This window comes from Mus musculus, chromosome 5 (genome assembly GCF_000001635.26).
Source record: "Mus musculus strain C57BL/6J chromosome 5, GRCm38.p6 C57BL/6J".
Taxonomy (NCBI): domain Eukaryota; kingdom Metazoa; phylum Chordata; class Mammalia; order Rodentia; family Muridae; genus Mus; species Mus musculus.
In genome coordinates this window covers 104827538-104846650 of record NC_000071.6, presented here as the reverse complement: position 1 = coordinate 104846650, position 19113 = coordinate 104827538, and the positions used below count along the sequence as shown (strand labels likewise).

At 42.4% G+C, this 19113-nt stretch overlaps 1 protein-coding gene across 10 annotated transcripts in view; it reads left to right on the top strand.

The window, feature by feature from the left end:
• Positions 1-19113, top strand: part of Zfp951 (zinc finger protein 951) — a 57912-nt gene that overhangs the window by 13507 nt on the left and 25292 nt on the right. For 2 of the 10 annotated variants that reach the window (XR_003955689.1, XR_003955687.1), the window contains exon 1: positions 16771-17723. The exons of 7 other annotated variants lie outside the window; for them this stretch is intronic. Coding sequence is in view for 1 of the 3 variants with exons in the window: in XM_017321055.2 (XP_017176544.1) it covers positions 2504-3472 (969 nt within the window). In the remaining 2 variants the exon portion in view is untranslated. Of the gene's footprint in view, positions 1-1545; positions 3942-16770; positions 17724-19113 lie in introns of those variants that run through there. One more of the 10 variants, XM_017321055.2, reaches the window with a different exon arrangement.

The following is a 19113-nucleotide window of genomic DNA, read 5'->3' as shown; positions in this document are numbered from 1 at the left end:
GACTGACTTCCAGGCACCTAGGGTGAGGGTCTTAAGCCCACACCCACAGTGACACACCTACTTCAAGCAGGTCACACCTCCAAAATGGTGCCACTCCCTGGTCCAAGAATGGATAAACCATGACACAGCCCTACACATTACAGGCTATTGGCTACTAGTGGCTGTATGTGTTCATTGACAGGTCTGTCCCTTGTATTTCTAGAATTTACTGTCACAACTTCGTCATTCATTCTTTTTCCACAAACGGAATGTACTCATCAGTAATATGCATGTTTTTAAATATCTTAAACATTGATGCATAATGTAAGAAAATATCCTGTTTGGCTCTTAGTGTAGACTAAGTGTTCCTGTTGGCCCTTTTCAGTCATTTCTTCTAGCCCCTCGGCAGTCTTCTGTGACTCTGCTGACCACAGAATCTCTCTCTAGCAATGACACACAGCTGCCATAGTAGGCTAGTACTTAGCTAGGAAACCTTCATTCTTCTTTCTGCCCTCCACTCTGGACTCTCTAGAGTTACTACCCTCAGTCCTGCTGCTGCCTGCCCACATGAGCTGCCCCACTACCAAACCTATTCTCCACTCCCTAGGGACTCAGGCTATGGGCAATGATGCAGAGATGTCCTAGCTCATTGCTGCCACGTATAGTAAATTCTCCATCTGACCTTATTCCCGTTCACTTCTCAGTCAGTTTATCTTGTCTTAATTTCCTGGGATAGAGTCTTAGCAGGATAAATTTGCCTGAAATCCATCTTGTCTTGACTACCTCCCAACCTGCTGGAGTTAAGACAGGATACCACTACATTTGGCTTAATGTTTAAAAAATGTATGCACATAGTGAATTTAGGAAGATTGTCATGGTGGTTTGAATATGATTGACAGAGGGAATAGTAGTATTAGGAGGTCTGTCCTTGTTTGGGGAAGTGCATCACTGTGGGAGTAGGCTTTGAAGCTCTGTCCAGTGCAGAAGAGCCAGATTTCTCCTAGCAAACTTCAGACCAATATGTAGAAATGTCAGCTACACCTGAGCCATACCTGCATAGATGGTGCAACACTCCTGCTAATTGATGATGGACTGCACCTGTGAACTTGTAAGCCAGCTCCAATAAATGTCCTTTGTAAGTGTTCTGGGTCATAGGGCCTCTTCACAGCAATAAAACCCAAACTAGGACCATGTATACATTTGTGAGACCAAGTCTCACTCTTGGCTTGTACTCAGTGGTTATCCAGGCTGATATGCTAGTGATTTCCATGTGACTCCACTGTCCCAGCATTACAGTTGCCGTGTGGCCACCCTCATGCTGGTGTTCAGTGGGTGCATATGCATGTGCAGCAAACACTTCACTGACTGAGTTCTGTCTTTCACCTCAGTTGTCCTGGTCGGTTTTTCTGGGTTAATGGTTAGAGCAGGTGTGAGAGCCAAACCCTAGGAGAGTCACACTGAAACAGACACTCCCAGCATGAACTCAGAAGGAACATAAGTGATCACTGTGTGTCAGACCCTGACTCTGTGTCCTTCTGCTGTCCTGACCTTCTTAATCACTTCCAGAATCCAGTACCACAGAGAAGAGAAATGGAGTAATCACCTTGACAGCTTTGATGATTAGAGCCTGTGCAGGAAGTGGAAGACATCCAGAGACTCTACCAGTAAATGCTTGTGTGTCAAGAGTTCCCTGTCTGCTGTTTTTCCCTTCCACTCCTCCTTGGCATCAGTAGAATAGCTCACTATGAACGCAGTAGATTTATATGCATTTTTTATAATAATTACTATTTTATAAAATGAAATGGTATTTTCACTAATAGCTGTGAAGGACTAGGATAATAAAGCAGACTACTAGGTTGGAGTTGAGCATTAATCTCCCAATTATGAGAAAATATAGTTATTTGAAAAATGTCCTTATTTTCTCTGGGAATTTATTTCATGGTGTCCATGAGAGACTCGTTTAGGTGTTGCTGACATGACATTTATTCTGTACTTTGACTCTCTTTTTTCTTCCTATATTTTCCCCTCTGTCTTTGTTTTTAAAGTAATGTTCAATGATACACGTAATTGCCTTGGGAACACAAGAACATGTCAAACCAAACAGCAACAGAAGTGAAGAAGTAAGAACAGGGTAGAATTTAATGATAGTGAAACAAAAAATATACAATGACTACATCAAACAAAATGTTGAGCTGGTTGTTGGAAGAGATAATTCACTGTTAGCAACCTAACCAAAGAAAAGTACATAGCAATAAAATTAGAGACAATGATGAGATATTAAAATAGATATTAATAAAGATTAGAAATTTGTAAGGGTATATCTTAGGAACTTATGTTCTCCATTCCAAGTAGAGGGAAGAAGCAGTCTTACATTCTAGCTCAGGCTGGCCAGCAACTCCCTATGTAACACAGGCTTTCATTCAACTTGCAAACCTTGGGTCTCAGGGTATGAGTTCTGAGCCTATAGTAGTATATCCGTAGTACTGCCCTTTCTGAAGTACTGTAACTGTTCCATTAAAAAAAAATGAGAGTTTCACAATTTCAGATGTGTCACATTGTAAATGTACCTCAAGCTGTCTATGAGATTTTCAATACTGTGTCTGTGTGTCTGCATTTCTGTCCATACTGTGGAATCAAGCATGGTATTTTCCTTGTTCCCTTACTGAACCTGAGGAATGAGCTGAAGCTTTGTAATTCAGCTAGAACACTGATCTGCAAGCCCCAGGGACACTTTTGCCTCCCTCTTCCAATTAGCAGGCTTTCCCTGGATCCTGGCATCCAAACCCAGTACCTCATGCCTACCCAGTCAGGCAAGTCCCTGCCCTGCCTCCCAAACCCAGTACCTCATACCTACCCAGTCAGGCAAGTCCCTGCCCTGCCTCCCAAACCCAGTACCTCATACCTACCCAGTCAGGCAAGTCCCTGCCCTGCCTCCCAAACCCAGTACCTCATACCTACCCAGTCAGGCAAGTCCCTGCCCTGCCTCCCAAACCCAGTACCTCATACCTACCCAGTCAGGCAAGTCCCTGCCCTGCCTCCCAAACCCAGTACCTCATACCTACCCAGTCAGGCAAGTCCCTGCCCTGCCTCCCAAACCCAGTACCTCATACCTACCCAGTCAGGCAAGTCCCTGCCCTGCCTCCCAAACCCAGTACCTCATACCTACCCAGTCAGGCAAGTCCCTGCCCTGCCTCCCAAACCCAGTACCTCATACCTACCCAGTCAGGCAAGTCCCTGCCCTGCCTCCCAAACCCAGTACCTCATACCTACCCAGTCAGGCCAGTCCCTGCCCTGCCTCCCAAACCCAGTACCTCATACCTACCCAGTCAGGCAAGTCCCTGCCCTGCCTCCCAAACCCAGTACCTCATACCTACCCAGTCAGGCAAGTCCCTGCCCTGCCTCCCAAACCCAGTACCTCATACCTACCCAGTCAGGCAAGTCCCTGCCCTGCCTCCCCTTCCTTCCTGTGTATTTGGACTCCAGTAAAAAGTAACTTCAACAAATGCTTATAAATCTTTAGTTCTTTGTGAATTTCTAGAATTTTATATGTATGATGGATTTTAATTGTAGTCAACCTCACTCAGCCTCCAGTCACCTTCTGGAAGGATTCCCCTCAGAGTCCCACACCAACTGCAACTTCCCCCTCCTCCCCTTCTTCCTCCTCCTCCTCCTCCTCTTCTTTGTCTCTCTTTCCTTCTGCCCTCCCCATCCCCATTCTTTTCCTTCGTTTTCAGTAACCCACAGAGGGGTCCATTTAGCACTGCCCATATACTCCTCAGAGTAAAATCCTCTCCTGCTTAGCCAACACACCAAGGATCACTGTCCTGACGAAAACTGACTTTCACTCCCCTGGCATTCAGTCATCAAGTGTCAATATCTCCTCACCTAGAGGTGGGGTGTAGGGTGAGGAGAGGTCCAGGGGCAGGGGCAACTTGTATGTCCTTCCCTAATCCATGCTAGAACGTTAAAACTGATTGAGTAGTGAAACTTACTCTTCAACCTTTAACTTTACCGGGTCTATGATGTGTCTGATGCTGTACAAACAGCACAATCTGATCCATGTTAGCAGTCCATGCTTAGTCACCCTGCCCTCCTCTTGCTCTCTTGGAGATAAGAATTCAAATTTTAGCCAAGGTGCACAATCCCAATTCCCCTCCTTAGCTTCTCAGTTACAAAGATTACAATCATGAACACTGAATTGTTTCTCACATGCGATCAAAAGACTACCCAATACCAAGGATGTCCACCAGCTAAAGACAGTGTATTGTTCTCTTCATAACTGTTTCCGTTATAAATAAGTTGTGTATGGACATGTACATATATACATGTATGTACGTTTGTGTGTATAAGTATGTGTATAAAGGTGTGTGTATATGTATGTATGTTTGTGAATGTCTGCATATGTGGATTTGTATGTATAAGTGTGTGTGTGTGCATGCACACATGTGCAGATGTGTAGGTGCTGTCACACAAGCTTGGCCTAAGTCTGAGAGAACAACCTTGAGCATTGGTCTTCACCTTTATCTTGTTGGAGACGGAGTCTCTGATTGTTCACTGCTGTGCATGGCAGGTTAGCAGCCTCAAAGCTTCTGGAGATTCTCCTGGCTCTGTCTCCTTTCTCCACAGTGCACTACAGTTAGAGATACCCTCCACCACTCCCTCCTTTATGTTAGTTCTGTGGGTTAAACTTCAGTCCTATCCCTTGCACTGCAAATGCTTCCCCTATTCAACCAGCCTTATAGTGTTCTACCTACAGCGATTCACGATTACAGTGAAATTAATGGAATAGAGGCCAAATGAACAAAATGCCAGGAACCATCATATAACAAGCTATTAACTAATAGATTATCTTCCTGAGATGAGTCTGTCTTGGATCAAAAAACAAAAACAAAAACATTTTGCTCTGATAGGCAATGCCCTGGAGCAATCTATTCATGACAAATTACTGCTATTAATATGAGTTTTCTGTTATTATTAAATATATACTAATTACTAGGTATTAACCCACCCTTTTGAACAGATCTCTGAAGAAGTAGGAACACATACTGTCTTGTATTGATGCTTTATATGCGATTAGATGTCTACTTAATACTTTGTTTTGCTTTGTTTTGTTTTGTTTTGTTTTTTAGAGACAGGGTTTCTCTGTGTAGCCCTGGCTGTCCTGGAACTCACTCTGTAGACCAGGCTGTCCTGGAACTCAAAAATCTACCTGCCTCTACCCCCCACCCCCCCAGTGCTGGGATTAAAGGCATGCGCCACCAATGCGGATGTCTACTTAATTCTTCATGATTATCCCATAAGAATTCCTAAAATTATATCAGTATCGATTAAGCTCTCTTATAAGAGGATGGTTATTACGTCTCTCTGATATTCAAAACAGCAATGAGAACTCGGCCAGTCTAAAAGTGTCACCAGTGAATTGGTTTCAGATAGTAAGCAGGGATTCTACTATTCACAGCATATTCCAAAAGGTTATAAAACTATTAATCAAAAGTCATGAAAAGGGAACTATGATTTATTATGTGTTATAAAAGAAGATTAAATATTACTGGGTTTATGTAATCAAACATTTACTAATAATTTTGTTCTGCTTTTTGACTATCCATGAACCTGTGAAGCTGTGACAGTTCATGAATGTTTAGCCAGATAATTACTCCTAATGGACATGCATGTAAACATTCTGTGATGTAAACATTTTATTCAATCTCTAATAGTGAAATTGATAACTTATTGAAGTTGAGCTTCATACTGGGTGTGTTGTATGTGTGGACTATCTTCCATTTTTAGAGACTTGGTGATAACAATGTCTAATTAAAAATGCACTTGCCCATAAGAATGATGTCATGTTGGGCATACTGATGGCTTGATGGGGAAACACAATTTTGAGTTCTCAGCTGGTCTTCCTGAAGGCAGTGAGGTGCTTAACTTAATGAGGTGCTTGAATTTCTGTGTCTGGATAAAGAAAAAACTATCAGGAAATGTGAGGGAAGATACATGCATATCTATGACCATATCATCTCTGTCTGTCTGTCTCTCTCTCTCTCTCTCCATGTGTGTGTGTGTGTATATATATATATATATATATACACACACAGATATGTATATATATATATATACATGTGTATATATGTGTATAATATATATCTATATATGCATATCTATCTCTCCATATATATATTTATATATGTGTGTATAGATAGGTAGACAGACATAACTCTCCACAAGCAGTTTCCTGCAGTTTTTGTTGTGAAAAGCAGCTACTTTCTGTGTTAGGGTGTCCGTGACTGACTACATGATGTTAAGGTGGAAATTAAGCTGCAGAGCAGTCTAAACAATGATTAATTCTGGGAATGGAAAATGATCCAACAGGGAAAAGTGTTCCTAACATGGCCATTTCGTTTTCTCCTCTCCCTTCTTCCTCATTTCTTTAGAGATATGAGGGTCTTTGAGTGTGTTAATTCATGCCCTAGAACACATGACTTGAAAATGACCAAATAGTAACTGTTATTAACATGGCTTCATGTCAAACCTGACCTGAGCCTCACTCTACTGTCTTGTTAGGAGAGAAACCTCCATCTTCTTCCAGGTGCCCATATTTTGGCTCTTTGTGATAGTGATATAACAGAATGGTATATTGCTGGACTAAGTTAGTTCACCCATGACAGTGACTATGTTCGTGTTGATACTGATGGTCATTGGTGCTTTAGCCTAGATGCAAAAGGACCAGGATAGCAATGGAGCTGGTCACTGAGCATCCCTTGTTGTTCATGGATGAGCTCACCACTGACTTAGACTTCAGAACTACAACTGATATCGTCTTAGTCCGGGAAGGTGTTAGAGGATATTCTTTGTCCACTCACATTAGGGCAGTGGAAGGCCTGTGATTGGATAGGAGAAGGGGGACTGAGCTATGAGTTGGCAGGACTGGGAGAGAGGTCTCAGGAGGAGGAGGAGAAGGAGGAAGCCAACAGAGAGGCAGACAGACAAGAAGAACAGCTGCAATTACCTGAGATTTTCACAAGGGTAGAATAATTGGGGTAAAGCTTTATCATTATCAGTTGGTTCTGAAATTACTTAGTGGCATTTTGTGAATCATGACTATATTGAAACATAAATCTAATTGGTTATCTATTAAGCTTTAAGAGTCTTGTTTCTCTCGGGAAATTAGGTGGTGCTATGGCTGATCATGGGGTGCATGGGCGTTGCTTGGTAGTGAAGTAAACTCGGGAGGGGGAGGGGGCACCGGAGAGATGGTTAGCAGAGGGACACTGAGTGAAATGGCACAGTGGAGGCCCTGTGGCCCCTCAGTGCCAAAGAGTTGGCAGGCAGAGGGACCGCCAAGTGAGAGTTCCTGCAGGGCCACAGTGACTCCTTTTGGCCCCAGGCAGGAGCTCTGTAGCTGCTGGTTGCCTTGCAGGCACTAGCACTGTAACATGCAGGCTCTCTTTTTAAATATTTCCCAGAAGAAGGTATATGCTAAAGGGCCATTAAGGGTTTGGTTTTTCTTTTGTTTCTACGTTTTTTCTTTTTCTTTTTAAATTAGATATTTTCTTCATTTACATTTCATTTTTCGGTTTTTGTTTTGTTTTGTTTTTTATGTTTTTCAAGTCAGGGTTTCGCTGTGTAGCCCTGGCTGTCCTGGAACTCACTCTGTAGACCAGGCTGGCCTCAAACTCAGAAATCTGCCTGCCTCTGCCTACCAAGTGCTAGAATTGAAGGCGTGCACCACGATGCCCGGCCATTTGTTTTTTTTAAAGAATTTATTTATTATGTGTAAGTACATTGTAGCTGTATTTAGACACCAGAAGAGGGCATCATATGTCATTATGGATGGCTGTGAGCCACCATGTGGTTGCTGGGTTTGAACTCAGGACCACCTGAAGAGCAGTCAGTGCTCTTACCCACTGAGCCATCTTAAAGGCCCCTCTATTAACATTTCAAATGTTATCCCCTTTCCTAGTTTCCTCTTGAAAATGTCCTATCCCCTCCCTTATCCCTCTGCTCATCAACCCACCCACTCCTGCTTCTTGGCCCTGGCATTCCCCTATACTGGAGCATAGAACCTTCCCAGGATCAAGGTCATCTCCTCCCATTGATGAGTCCTTTAAGGTTTTATTAACTTAATACCCAGTCGATTGTGTGCATTTTTTTGTGTAGGAGATTCAAAAGTAGACGACAGACCTGTTGTTTACTAGTGGGAAACTTCAACCAAGAAAGAAGAGACATCAGGAATATATAGCCTAGAGCATAGGATGAGTGACTGTGGAGAGGGTGGAGCACTGCTTTAAATAGTCCCTAAACCCTCAAGCATGGGACAAGTGAGCTGGGGCTGAGTGGAGAGATCTGAACCCAGTGATGGATGCAGAGGAAACAGGTTTCTAAGATTGGTTTCTGAACACGAAGAATGAAGTAAAAGAAGTGATATGTCAAAAATATGCTCAAAAATGAACTTTGTGGCTGAAGAATTTGTAGGAAACATTGTCTTATTAATAGTTTTACCCGGGCGTGGCGGTGCACCCCTTTAATCCCAGCACTTGGGAGGCAGAGGCAGGCGAACTGTAAACCATAAACCTGTTGCTTGGCTTTTTTGATGCTTTTCCTCAGAATAGGAAACTTATATTAAAAGTTTTATTTTGCCAAGTTTTAAAATTGAAATGAGGTTATCACTGGAGCCCTGAGCAGAATGAGCAAGTGGTTAGCAATATGAATCATATTATCAGAACAATAAAAACCAATTCCTGAAGAGGCAGAAACTGTATGTGATCAAAGGGACTGTGCATATAGTCATAACATCAATAAATGCCCTATCACTAGCTCTCGATCTCAGATACATCTGCAGATCACCTGGTGTGCCTGTGAGAGATCCAATTCAATGTCCCAGAGCTACAGTGTCTGGGGATCTACAGTATCAGTAAAACTCTGGTGGACTGTGAACCCCTGATATTCCACATGATAAGGAGCTATAGACTTTTAAATAGAAGCATGGATCTTGGTTTGTCACTCAGGTATATAATACAAGGGAGATGAGGTGTTTATAAGGAAAATTCAACATGAAATGACAACAGAGAGTGTGCCTTCAGGAGTGAAATGTTCTGTGTAGAATTCAAGGTTGCAGTGTCCAGTAACTTAGCATGTATCCCTCTGTTTAATTTGAAGGGATGCACCATCATCTTCTCCATCATCCAGTCTCAGTACTCCATCTTCAGATTTTTTGATAGCCTCACTTTAGTGGCTTCAGAGAAAATTATGTTTCATGGACCTGCACAGGATGCTATGAAGCCCTTCAGATCTGCAGGGATGGTCATCTCTTGTTATGAGAGCTTCTTCATTCACAGGATCCGCAAAGGACAACAAGGGACTTCAGGGATGCAGACTTAACTGTGTGTGGGTGTCTCAACTTTAAATACCAGTGGTTAAATTGGTGGCAGGGTTTTTATTAGGTTAACAGTCCTGGCTTGTTATTTAGGTTTTCTTCCTTCTCTAGTCCTGCATGCATGTTTTTTTCTTACTGAACCGTTTATGTTTCTCCGTTTTGGTGACCCTCTTAGTCAACATGCTGGCTTCAGGCCCACTTATTCATCCTTTAAACAGCTTGGGAAATGACCAAGTAGCAGATGGTTATTTTCAGTTTTCCCCTAAGGTATGATCTGACTGTAAGCTGCTGTGGAGATGTCACTCAACTCAGGAGTCTGTTCTAATTTCAGATTCAAGCCTTGCTTGATGGCTATAGAGATTAAATCTATACCGCACACTATCCCCTTTTTGGGTCTCCTATCTGCATGGAACAGGTCTCTGGTTGCGGGTGGACAAGGAGTCAACAAATGAGAAACAATGGCGACACACGAGATTGTGTAGAATCTGAATGTAATTTGTCTAATCGAGCATCAAACTTTTTATACAGTAGAAAATAGGGAAGTTGGGTGACCCACCAGCCAGCTACAAATAGGTTATAGGATTCTTACACAAAACAGAGGAATGCAACCATGGAAGGACTGGCAGAAACCAACTGGGCTAAAATTCAATGTTTAACAACTGGTATCAAAAACAACTCTACGTAAGGTCCACTTGATCTTAGAAGCCAGGGTCAAGGGCCCTTGCCATAGTTCCTATTCTAGTCTATTGTATAGTCCACCTTCCCTCTAGAACATTGTAAATACTTGTTGTTTTGTTTTGGGTGTGTTTTTCGAGACTGGGTTTCTCTGTATAGCCCTGGCTGTCCTGGAACTCACTCTGTAGACCAGGCTGGACTCGAACTCAGAAATCTGCCTGCCTCTGCCTCCCAAGTGCTGGGATTAAAGGCTTGGGCCACCACGCCTGGTGTAAATACTTGTGTATGGGTGTAACTCAGCTATCTATAGTTCTAAGTATCTACTCTGGTTGCTCCTTAGGTTACACACTTCCTTCTTTCTTGATAATGGTAAATTTCTGTGTAGAGCAGTGACTCAGCTATCCATGCCCAAGGTCGGATCAAGGATTGCCTAGAATCCAATTTAGCTATATGTCAAAAAATCAATCCTTAGGAGCACTTGTGATAAAGCAATATTAAGAGAAAGCACACAGATCTGTTTATGAACTAAAGCAAGGACATTGGAGCATTCTTTATACAGGATGCCACGATTCCCAGAGACTCAGTGTCCATGAACTTTTCGCCTCAGGACAGTGCCCAGGTTTTCAGGGCCTGTCGCGCTTGTCACTACTGGAGTGGATGTAGCAAATCTGATTTCACATTTTTGGTATGTCTGGTTTTGTCAGGGTCAGATTGTATGGAGAGTGCTTTCCATGCAGTCAGCTTCATCTTTTAGAAATGTGGATACAGTTATGGAGAAGTCTCTGACTCTAAATATAGGCTTAACACTTTGCTTTCCAGCACTGTTTATTTGTTAGTGATTAATCATTGTCATTGTAAATGTGCAATATGTTTGAATCTATGGAGTCAAATAAAAATTTAGGTGGAGTTTAAATGTTTGTTTCCCAGGAAGACTACGAATGTACACATCAAGGCTACATCTATTGTAAGTCTGTATCTAGTCTATGTCTGTTTATTGTATTGAAAGATCCTGACACAATGTAAAAGGTCACAGAAGCCCTGAAATGGCAAAATAGATTTCATTGTTAGCAGAACTAGCTTCACTGATTTAGAAAAATAGAGGTGCACAATGCTCTGGCCGCTCCTAGAACCCCTGTGTCTGCCAATGTTCTGACTGTTCCTTCAACCCATGTGTGTGCCCACTGCTGAGCCCATTGCCAGGTGTTTGTGATATTGGTTGCTAGGATAGAGTCAGAAAATCATCCAAGCAACCACTGCCGGAGCCAATCCAGAGTTGCTGCACCTGCACCAGACTCTTTCCTTGTACCCCTCCCATACCCATTTCTTGAGAAATCATTTTAGAATAGACTTAGTTTAGATCTGGAAATCCCCAATTCCCCCCTTCTTCTTCTCCCCCTGAGTGCCTATAAAAACTGGGACCCCTTTTTCCTCAGGGTCGACTCCTCTATCCCTGCGTGGGATACGAGTCGTCCCCAGAGCTCTGGCTTTCCCCCAATAAAGCCTCCTATGGTTTGCATCAAGCTTGGTCTCTTGGGGTTCCTTGCGGATCCCCTGCCGCAGACCCTCTGGACCCCTTTGTCTGCGTGGAACGGGTCTCTCGATGCGGGTGGGCAAAGCGTAGGATGGGTGACAGACAGATGCACACAGGAAAGGTCGTGTGGAATCTGAATGTATTGACAACTCGAGCATCAGACTTTTTATGCAGAAGACAATAAGGAAGTTGGGTGACATACCCACAAGTTACAAATGAGGTAACCGGAATCTTACATAAAACAGAGGAATGCAAACACAAAACGCCTAACGGGAACCACCTTGAATAGCATTCATTGATAACAACTGGGATCAACCAGGGCTGCACCTAAGATTCACTCGTCTTAGAAGTATGGTCAAGGGCTTTGTGTCCTTGCCATATTTCCTATTTTAGTCTATTGTATAGTCCACCTTCCCCTTAGGCCATTGTAAATATGTGTTTATGGGTGTAACTCTGCTATAGTTCTAAGTATCTATTCTGGTTTCTCCTTCTGTCTGAATCTTCCTTCTTTTTTAATGATGGTAAATTCCTGTGTATGGGAGGGACTTAGCTTTTACATTCTTACTGAATTTCAATCCCATGGTGTTGCTCAAGGACATTCTAGGACTGTTGGAACACTGGTGGAAGGCTTTAGCTATGTCAGAATTCAATCTTAAAAGGCACTTATAATAGGACAATATTGAAAGAGAGCACGTGGATCCATACACTAGACTAACGCGGGAATGGAAAATTAATGTAAGGGTTAGAGGGAACGCCAGACTCCAGGAGCAAGTTTCTGTGAAACTCTTTTGGCTCCAGAGTAGATTTTAAGCCTCTTGGCTTGTCAAAACTGACTCGACCAGAGCGCATGGCAGGGATCTGCTATTATCCCAAGGCTTGAGTGAGGGGCTCCCTTCGGGGGTCTTTCAGTATATGTGTATATGTATAGATAGTATCAGCATAAACATGTAGGCACCTTTCAGAGCCCAGAGCTGCCTGTGTCTTATGAGAGAGGATTACAGATCTATGAAATGCAGTTCTCCAGTGACTCAGGAGCATTGGGTTGAGGGTGAAAGACAATCGAATGTGTACATATAAATAAATGGGAAAAGAGTCTGTGATTGCTCCCATTTTTTTCTCCTGTGTGATTGTGATGAGCAATGGAGGAACAATATGGATAAATAACAGTACTTATACCCCCTAGGATATATGGTGGAATTTCAAAAGGAGTACACAAGAGATTGTGATGTTAAACTGTGTCCTGGAGGTCTCTTGAAATTCTGTGTAATAGACTGGCCTTTGTGTGGGCTGAGCTGATCCAAACCACAGCTTTCCCTAATGCTGTAGCTCCTGTTGCTTGTCAGCCTGTCCACTTCAGTTTCTCTGTTGGCTTTTGCTATAGGGAGTTGTTTGCCTCTTAAATTTCATATGCATCTGCAACAATTACAGTCTTCACCCAACAAATTGAAACTAAGGCAACATTGAAACACATTTGTGAACTTTCATTCCCCAGTGTGCTCTTAAGCATGAGCAGCAACTTGGGTGGCTTCTGCAGGGGATCCTCCTCCAGCCCCTATCTTGTTCCAGGAAGTTGGCAGCCATCCATGGCTTAGTATTCAGCAGCAAGCAGCCTTCCCCCAGCTTGAGGCTGTGTGACTTGTGCATAAATAACCAAAGTTTGCCTTCACCTTAAAGCACTTTTTGTTTCACCATGAAGTTGGATGTGATCCTTTTATGTGGATAAACTTAAAATCTTAAAGAAAATTGGTTTAATTACTTAAGTCTCTTAAAAATGAAACTTCAAAACTATGGCTCAAGACTTGCCATCTATAAGGGTTAATAAACAAAGCCAAGCCCTGGATTCCCAGCCATTATGTTGCTTGTACTGCCTAGTTTGAATGTGAAGTTCCCAACTTTAGCACACACTTGGAACTTCTTTCACTGTGAGACAGAAGCCTGCAGAGCTCTTCCTGGGCTTTGTTCTTGTCTACAACAAGCCTTAGCCAGACAACGAGGAAGTTGCGATCACATATTTCTTTCATTGGCATAAGAAAATGCAAACTTTGATTATTAAAATGAATAATTAGTAAGTAAACATTCTGTAGCTACAGATCCTCATACAATTGCTTATTTGATTACAACGTGCTAAGATATGGACACCAATAAAATAGAATCTCAATTTCTATGAACATACCCTTGTAGCTGCTTGTATTCTTATGTTAATTTTGGTCCCCAAAAGTGCTCACAAAGGTGTCCATATGTACGATGCTCAGGGATGCTCCAGGTTGATTCTGACTGGTAAGTAAGATGCTGACCACTAATGGCTGGGCAGGGCAGGAAGAGGAGAGACTTTTAAGATTCACAGGCTTGAGAGAGATAAGAAGGAAGAGATTGAGATTTGGCATGTGCTGGGGGAGGGTCAGGAGATACCACCCATGAGAAGGTGAGGAATAGAGAGCATAGCCACCAAGTAAGAGCCAGGGAATAGTGGCCCTGAAAGGGCTGCCTGACTGTGTGACAGACAGCAAAGTTTTGTAACCAATAACTTAGGAATGTCAAAGGGAGGTAGATTGGCCATATAGGGGCCAGGAAGTGGCCCTGCCATTGAGTTGTTTTAGGCATATAAAATATAAGTGCTCTGTGTGTGTGTGTGTGTGTGTGTGTGTGTGTGTGTGTGTGTGTGTGAGAGAGAGAGAGAGAGAGAGAGAGAGAGAGAGTGTTTGTGAGTGAGTGTGTATTTCATTCAGGAAAGTAGAACATTGAGGCTGGCAGCTAGTAACTGGGAGCAGCTGCTGCCACTGGGATCAGTTTGGTAGTTTAATTGGGAACAGCTGCAGTCCTTAACCTCTCCAACATGTTTAAAATTAGAAAAAATAAGGCTGCCACTCATCCTGGACCTGACATGCTTCTTACTGAGGTAATGAAAAATCATCAATTCATCACAACTACAAAAACAAAGATCAAATGAGCATGGTATTGTTACTGATTAAGAGATTGTTTTTATTATTCGGTATCCTGATACTAAGGAAATAGTTGCATTTTTAGCTTCATACTCTCAATTGGCAAACATCAATGTCCCTTGAACTCTGTAAAATGGAAGTTAAAAATTTATTAGAATGTAAACATAAAGCTTGGAAATAAGGGGCAAGTGTTGAATCTGACCACTCCTGGAGCAGAAGCAGGAGGATCATAGACTTCAAGGTCAACTTGGTCTGTGTAGTACTGAATTCCATGACAGCCAGGGCTACATGGAGGAACCCTGTCTCAATAACCAAAACAAAAACCAGGAGGAAGAGGAAGAGAAGGCAATGATTGAGTTTAAATAAATAAAGTTTTATCTATGAAGATTAGAATGGCTGGATGTTTCCAGAATGGAAAGAGAAATTAGGAAGTTGATACAAGTTGAAAGTGTCCAAGTAAGTTATTAAAGATATGTAAATGATAAACCTTAGAAATGATAGACAGGAGCCGGGCGTGGTGGCACACGCCTTTAATCCCAGCACTTGGGAGGTAGATGCAGGTAGATTTCTGAGTTCAACATAAGCCTGGTATACACAGTAAGTTCCAGAATAGCCAGGGGTATACAAAGAAACCCTGTCTCAAAAAACCGAAAAAAAAAAAAAAGAAAACCAACTCCAACATTCATTTTAAAATGTCTGAGCTTCATCTATATGTTGTACAGAGTTTAAGTGACAACACTGGGAAAGCTATGGTATTTCTTCTTCTCTTTTTTTTTTTTTTAGACAGGGTTTCTCTGTATAGCCCTGGCTATCCTGGAACTCACTTTGTAGACGAGGCTGTATCCAGAGAATAAACTCTAACCATCCTACACTTTACAGGAATTCAAATGTGTACCTGGCACTTTGTATGGATGATGCAATACATAGGTTATAATTGTGCTGGGTACCTTATTGTCAACTTGACACAAGCTATAGTCACTTCAGACTTCGTATAGGAGCAGACAGGAATTCACTGTCTCCTGGCTGAATAAAGTTCTTGTCCTCCTCTGGTCCCAGGTCTCGGCTTCATTGCTTCTGTTCTTGTACATGAGTGTCTACAAAATAAGCAAAATGCTGACAAAACGTTTATCTCCTTGAAACATCTGTGTCATTAGGAAGCTGGGGTTTTCTTCTACAGGAGTAGCAATATTTGATCCATACTTTTCCCCTTTGTAGAGGGCAGCATTATAGATTGAGAAATGAAGGACATTGTTGTGTCTACATAGTTGGATCACAGTGTTGATCTGAGAACTTGCCAAGCTTATTAAGACTACTTCCAGTATGCTTTTGAGTAGATGTTGCAGCTAACCCCAGTTGTATTGTTTTTGAAATTAAGTAAAGTACCAGATTCAAGACAATTGATGGATTGGCATGATGTATAACAAAATTGTAATCATATCAGGACTACTGCCAATTAAATAACAGGAAATGTTTAATAATGTGTTTTAACTGTGTGTTTTTAACTGGAAGCAACAGTAAATATCCTGAATTAGGTTTGACATTACCTTTGAGTGTGTTGTCTTAGGGATGTGCTGGTGAAGAATTCTTGGAGACCCAGGGTTTCCATCTCTCATCTTGGGGCTCCATGTATCATCATGTGGTTTGTGAGAGAATTCCCTGTCTTTACCTTGTATAATGATTATCCTCTTAACAATTAATTATGTACAATTGCTACCTCCTCAGAAAAGGGTTTTTTGTTAGATTTCCATTTTTGATGTTTTCATATTTAAATTTCTGATTTGTTTGAATTATCCTGACAAGAAACAGAAACCATTCTCGTTTTCTCTTCTTTGTTTTGTATTTTTTTTTGTACTCTTAAGTCCAGCACATAAACCTGCAACTGACATGTACAATGGTGGGAATTGTCTAAAATTATTTAAGAAGTTGTCATTCCACAGTATCTTCTGAGCATTTATAATCATACTCACAGATGCTTTCTTGGTACCAATGAGTATGGGGGGGGGGGGGAATAAAGGACCTTGCTTGCAGCAGTGTTTAGAGATCTTTCACTGTCTTTCTTGTCTGCTCCAGAAGTCTGTGTCCTTGATTCTCTGTCACCTCACCTCTAACCCCCAATGGCAGGTAAGGTCAGCAGGGAGTTCCAGGGGACAGGAAAGAATGGTAGTGTCTTTGGATATGTCTTTTGAAATGGCCTTTAGGTGTTTGTTTTTTTGTTTTCTCCTTTCAATTGTTCCTTCCTGTTTTAATGATGGTTTTACTGCTGTGAACAGATATCATGACAAAGGCCACTCTCATAAGGACAACATTTAATTGAGGCTTGATTCCAATTCACTGGTTCACTCCATTATCATAAATGCTGGTGCATGGCAACGCCCAGGATGGCTTGGGGCCAGAGGAGCTGGGAGGGAGTTCTACATCTTGTTACAAGGACTGTCAGGAGAAGACTGGCTTCCAGGCAGCTAGGACAAGGATCTTAAAGCCCTGTTATTCATGGAACAGAAAAACTTCATGTCATCCTCATATAATAAAGAGCTTCACCATGGGAAGGCTGAAAGAAATTAACAGAGGCCTTGAAATACATTTATGGTGGATTGAGACCCAAAAAGAATAGATTTGCGTTTGTAAAAAGGCTTTAGAATTTACTCTTTACGAGGCTAATATATTGTCAATACAATATGGTTACATAATTAAAAATCATATCAGACAGATATATGCCCCAAGGGCCCTGACTCAGTTCTTGGCTCTTCTGGGACTCCCAGCTGTATCTGGATGACCAAGAGTCAGAACCTCACCCCCACTCTCCAGCCCAGGCTTGGGACCTGTCACAGCCCAGGAACTCCCCAACCAGCTCTGGCCTGCCCCTCGTCATGGACTGCATTTCCCATCCCTGAGCAGAGTCTTGGCTTCCCCTGAAGCCCAGCACCAGCCACGCTGCAGAAAGGAAAAAACAGTCAGATATTCCCTGGTTCGGAGCCCAAAGAGGTTGAGCCCAGCGGAAGTGAATACATGAATTGACAGATTCACTGACCAATCAGAGCCTCCATATGCTCCATCCAGTCAGAATAGAATTACGGTTCTTCCCGAAATCCTGTGCAAGGTTCCATGCTATTGTGAGAGTTTAAGTGAATTGGTGTGTTGTGATTCTACCTCAACTGCTGAGTACTGAGGGAAGTTAAGCAAGATCTGAAGTTGCAACATGGCCAGCTTATGCTCACTGCCCACAAAGGTGAGGAGCTGGAGACATTGTGGTGGGTCCTACTCAGGGTTAGGCAGGAGCCAGCAGCTTGATATAGCCACGTGTGAGGTCTCTTAGTGTTAGCCATTCCTGAACCCAGCAGTGGCATCTGAATAACTTCCTTCTCTGGGCTGAATCTGCACAAAGCATTTGAAGCAGGGCCCTGTGTATATAAACATCCTTGACAGTATGCCAGTGACAGACAGGCTTGGTTCCTCTAGTAGAGTCTACAAGCTCTTCTCCTCTATCATTTTTTGTTGTGATTCATTTGGAGTTAATTTTGTCTAGTTGTACAAGTCATCCATCCCATCTGTTGGGTGACTGAGAGCACGTTCTTTCAATATGTCTCTGCTTTTAAGGAAACAAAAAATAGATCCATTAATTTTTGTACAGCTGCACCTTTAGCCTTTTAGAAAAATGTTTCTGAGACAAGCTATGTTGTCACACGGATCCCAGTCCCATGCTCCCCAGGGCAATGACCCTGCTTTCCTTTTTATTAGACTTTCAAAGTTCGAATGTTAAATGTATGTATAAGAGCGTTTTTAAAGTCACTCATTCAGGTTCTGTAATTAGCTGTCCTTTGCAGTGAAAGGAAAAGTACATTCCTGTGGAACATGTCTTCTGCCTTCAGACTAGAACAGGAGGAATGGTTTACTGTGTACACAGTAGGGTGAAACAATGTCGACAAGAGCTAGCTCACAGACTAAAGTTTAAGGGAGTCATCTGCAGGGGACATCATTCTGAAGCAAAGTGAGTGATTGTTTTAAATTCCTCATCATTGATTAATTCATGCATGTTTATAGAAATTGTACAGATTGGTGGGTATACAAGTTGGGAAGGTTCTGTGGGATCAAACTGAAAAAGGATAACGTAAAAACAAAATGCTAGGCCTTTAGGCCCAGGCTTGTAAATGTGACCTCTGTGACTCTATGCTCCAAGGTATGCTAATCATAAAACTGATAGTGACATTCCTCCACCCACCCTGGTCAAGGGTTCAAGGAGTGTTCTTTCAAAGAAAGTCACCGTGACCATTACCGGAACCTGCAATGCAAATGTGCTATTGTTAGGGGCTCTTAGATTGTTAGGAGCTCTTAGAAACTGTCTTGAGAGATAACCTGACACTTGTGACTTTGCACTTCCTTGTGACTCTTAACTGATATTTTTGGTATTTTTCCAACAACGCCTGCCCCACCTCCTTGAGTTGTGGTTTCTTCCTTTAAATACCCCCTTATCCAGCTACTCGGGGTGCCACGGTTCTCTACCCCGTGGGCCCGAGAGTGCTCTTGAATAAAAATCCTCTTGCAGTTTGCAGCAAGACCATTTCTTGTGGGTGTTTTTGGGGTGTCACCTCTCCTGAGTCAAAACGTGGGGGAGTCCTCAC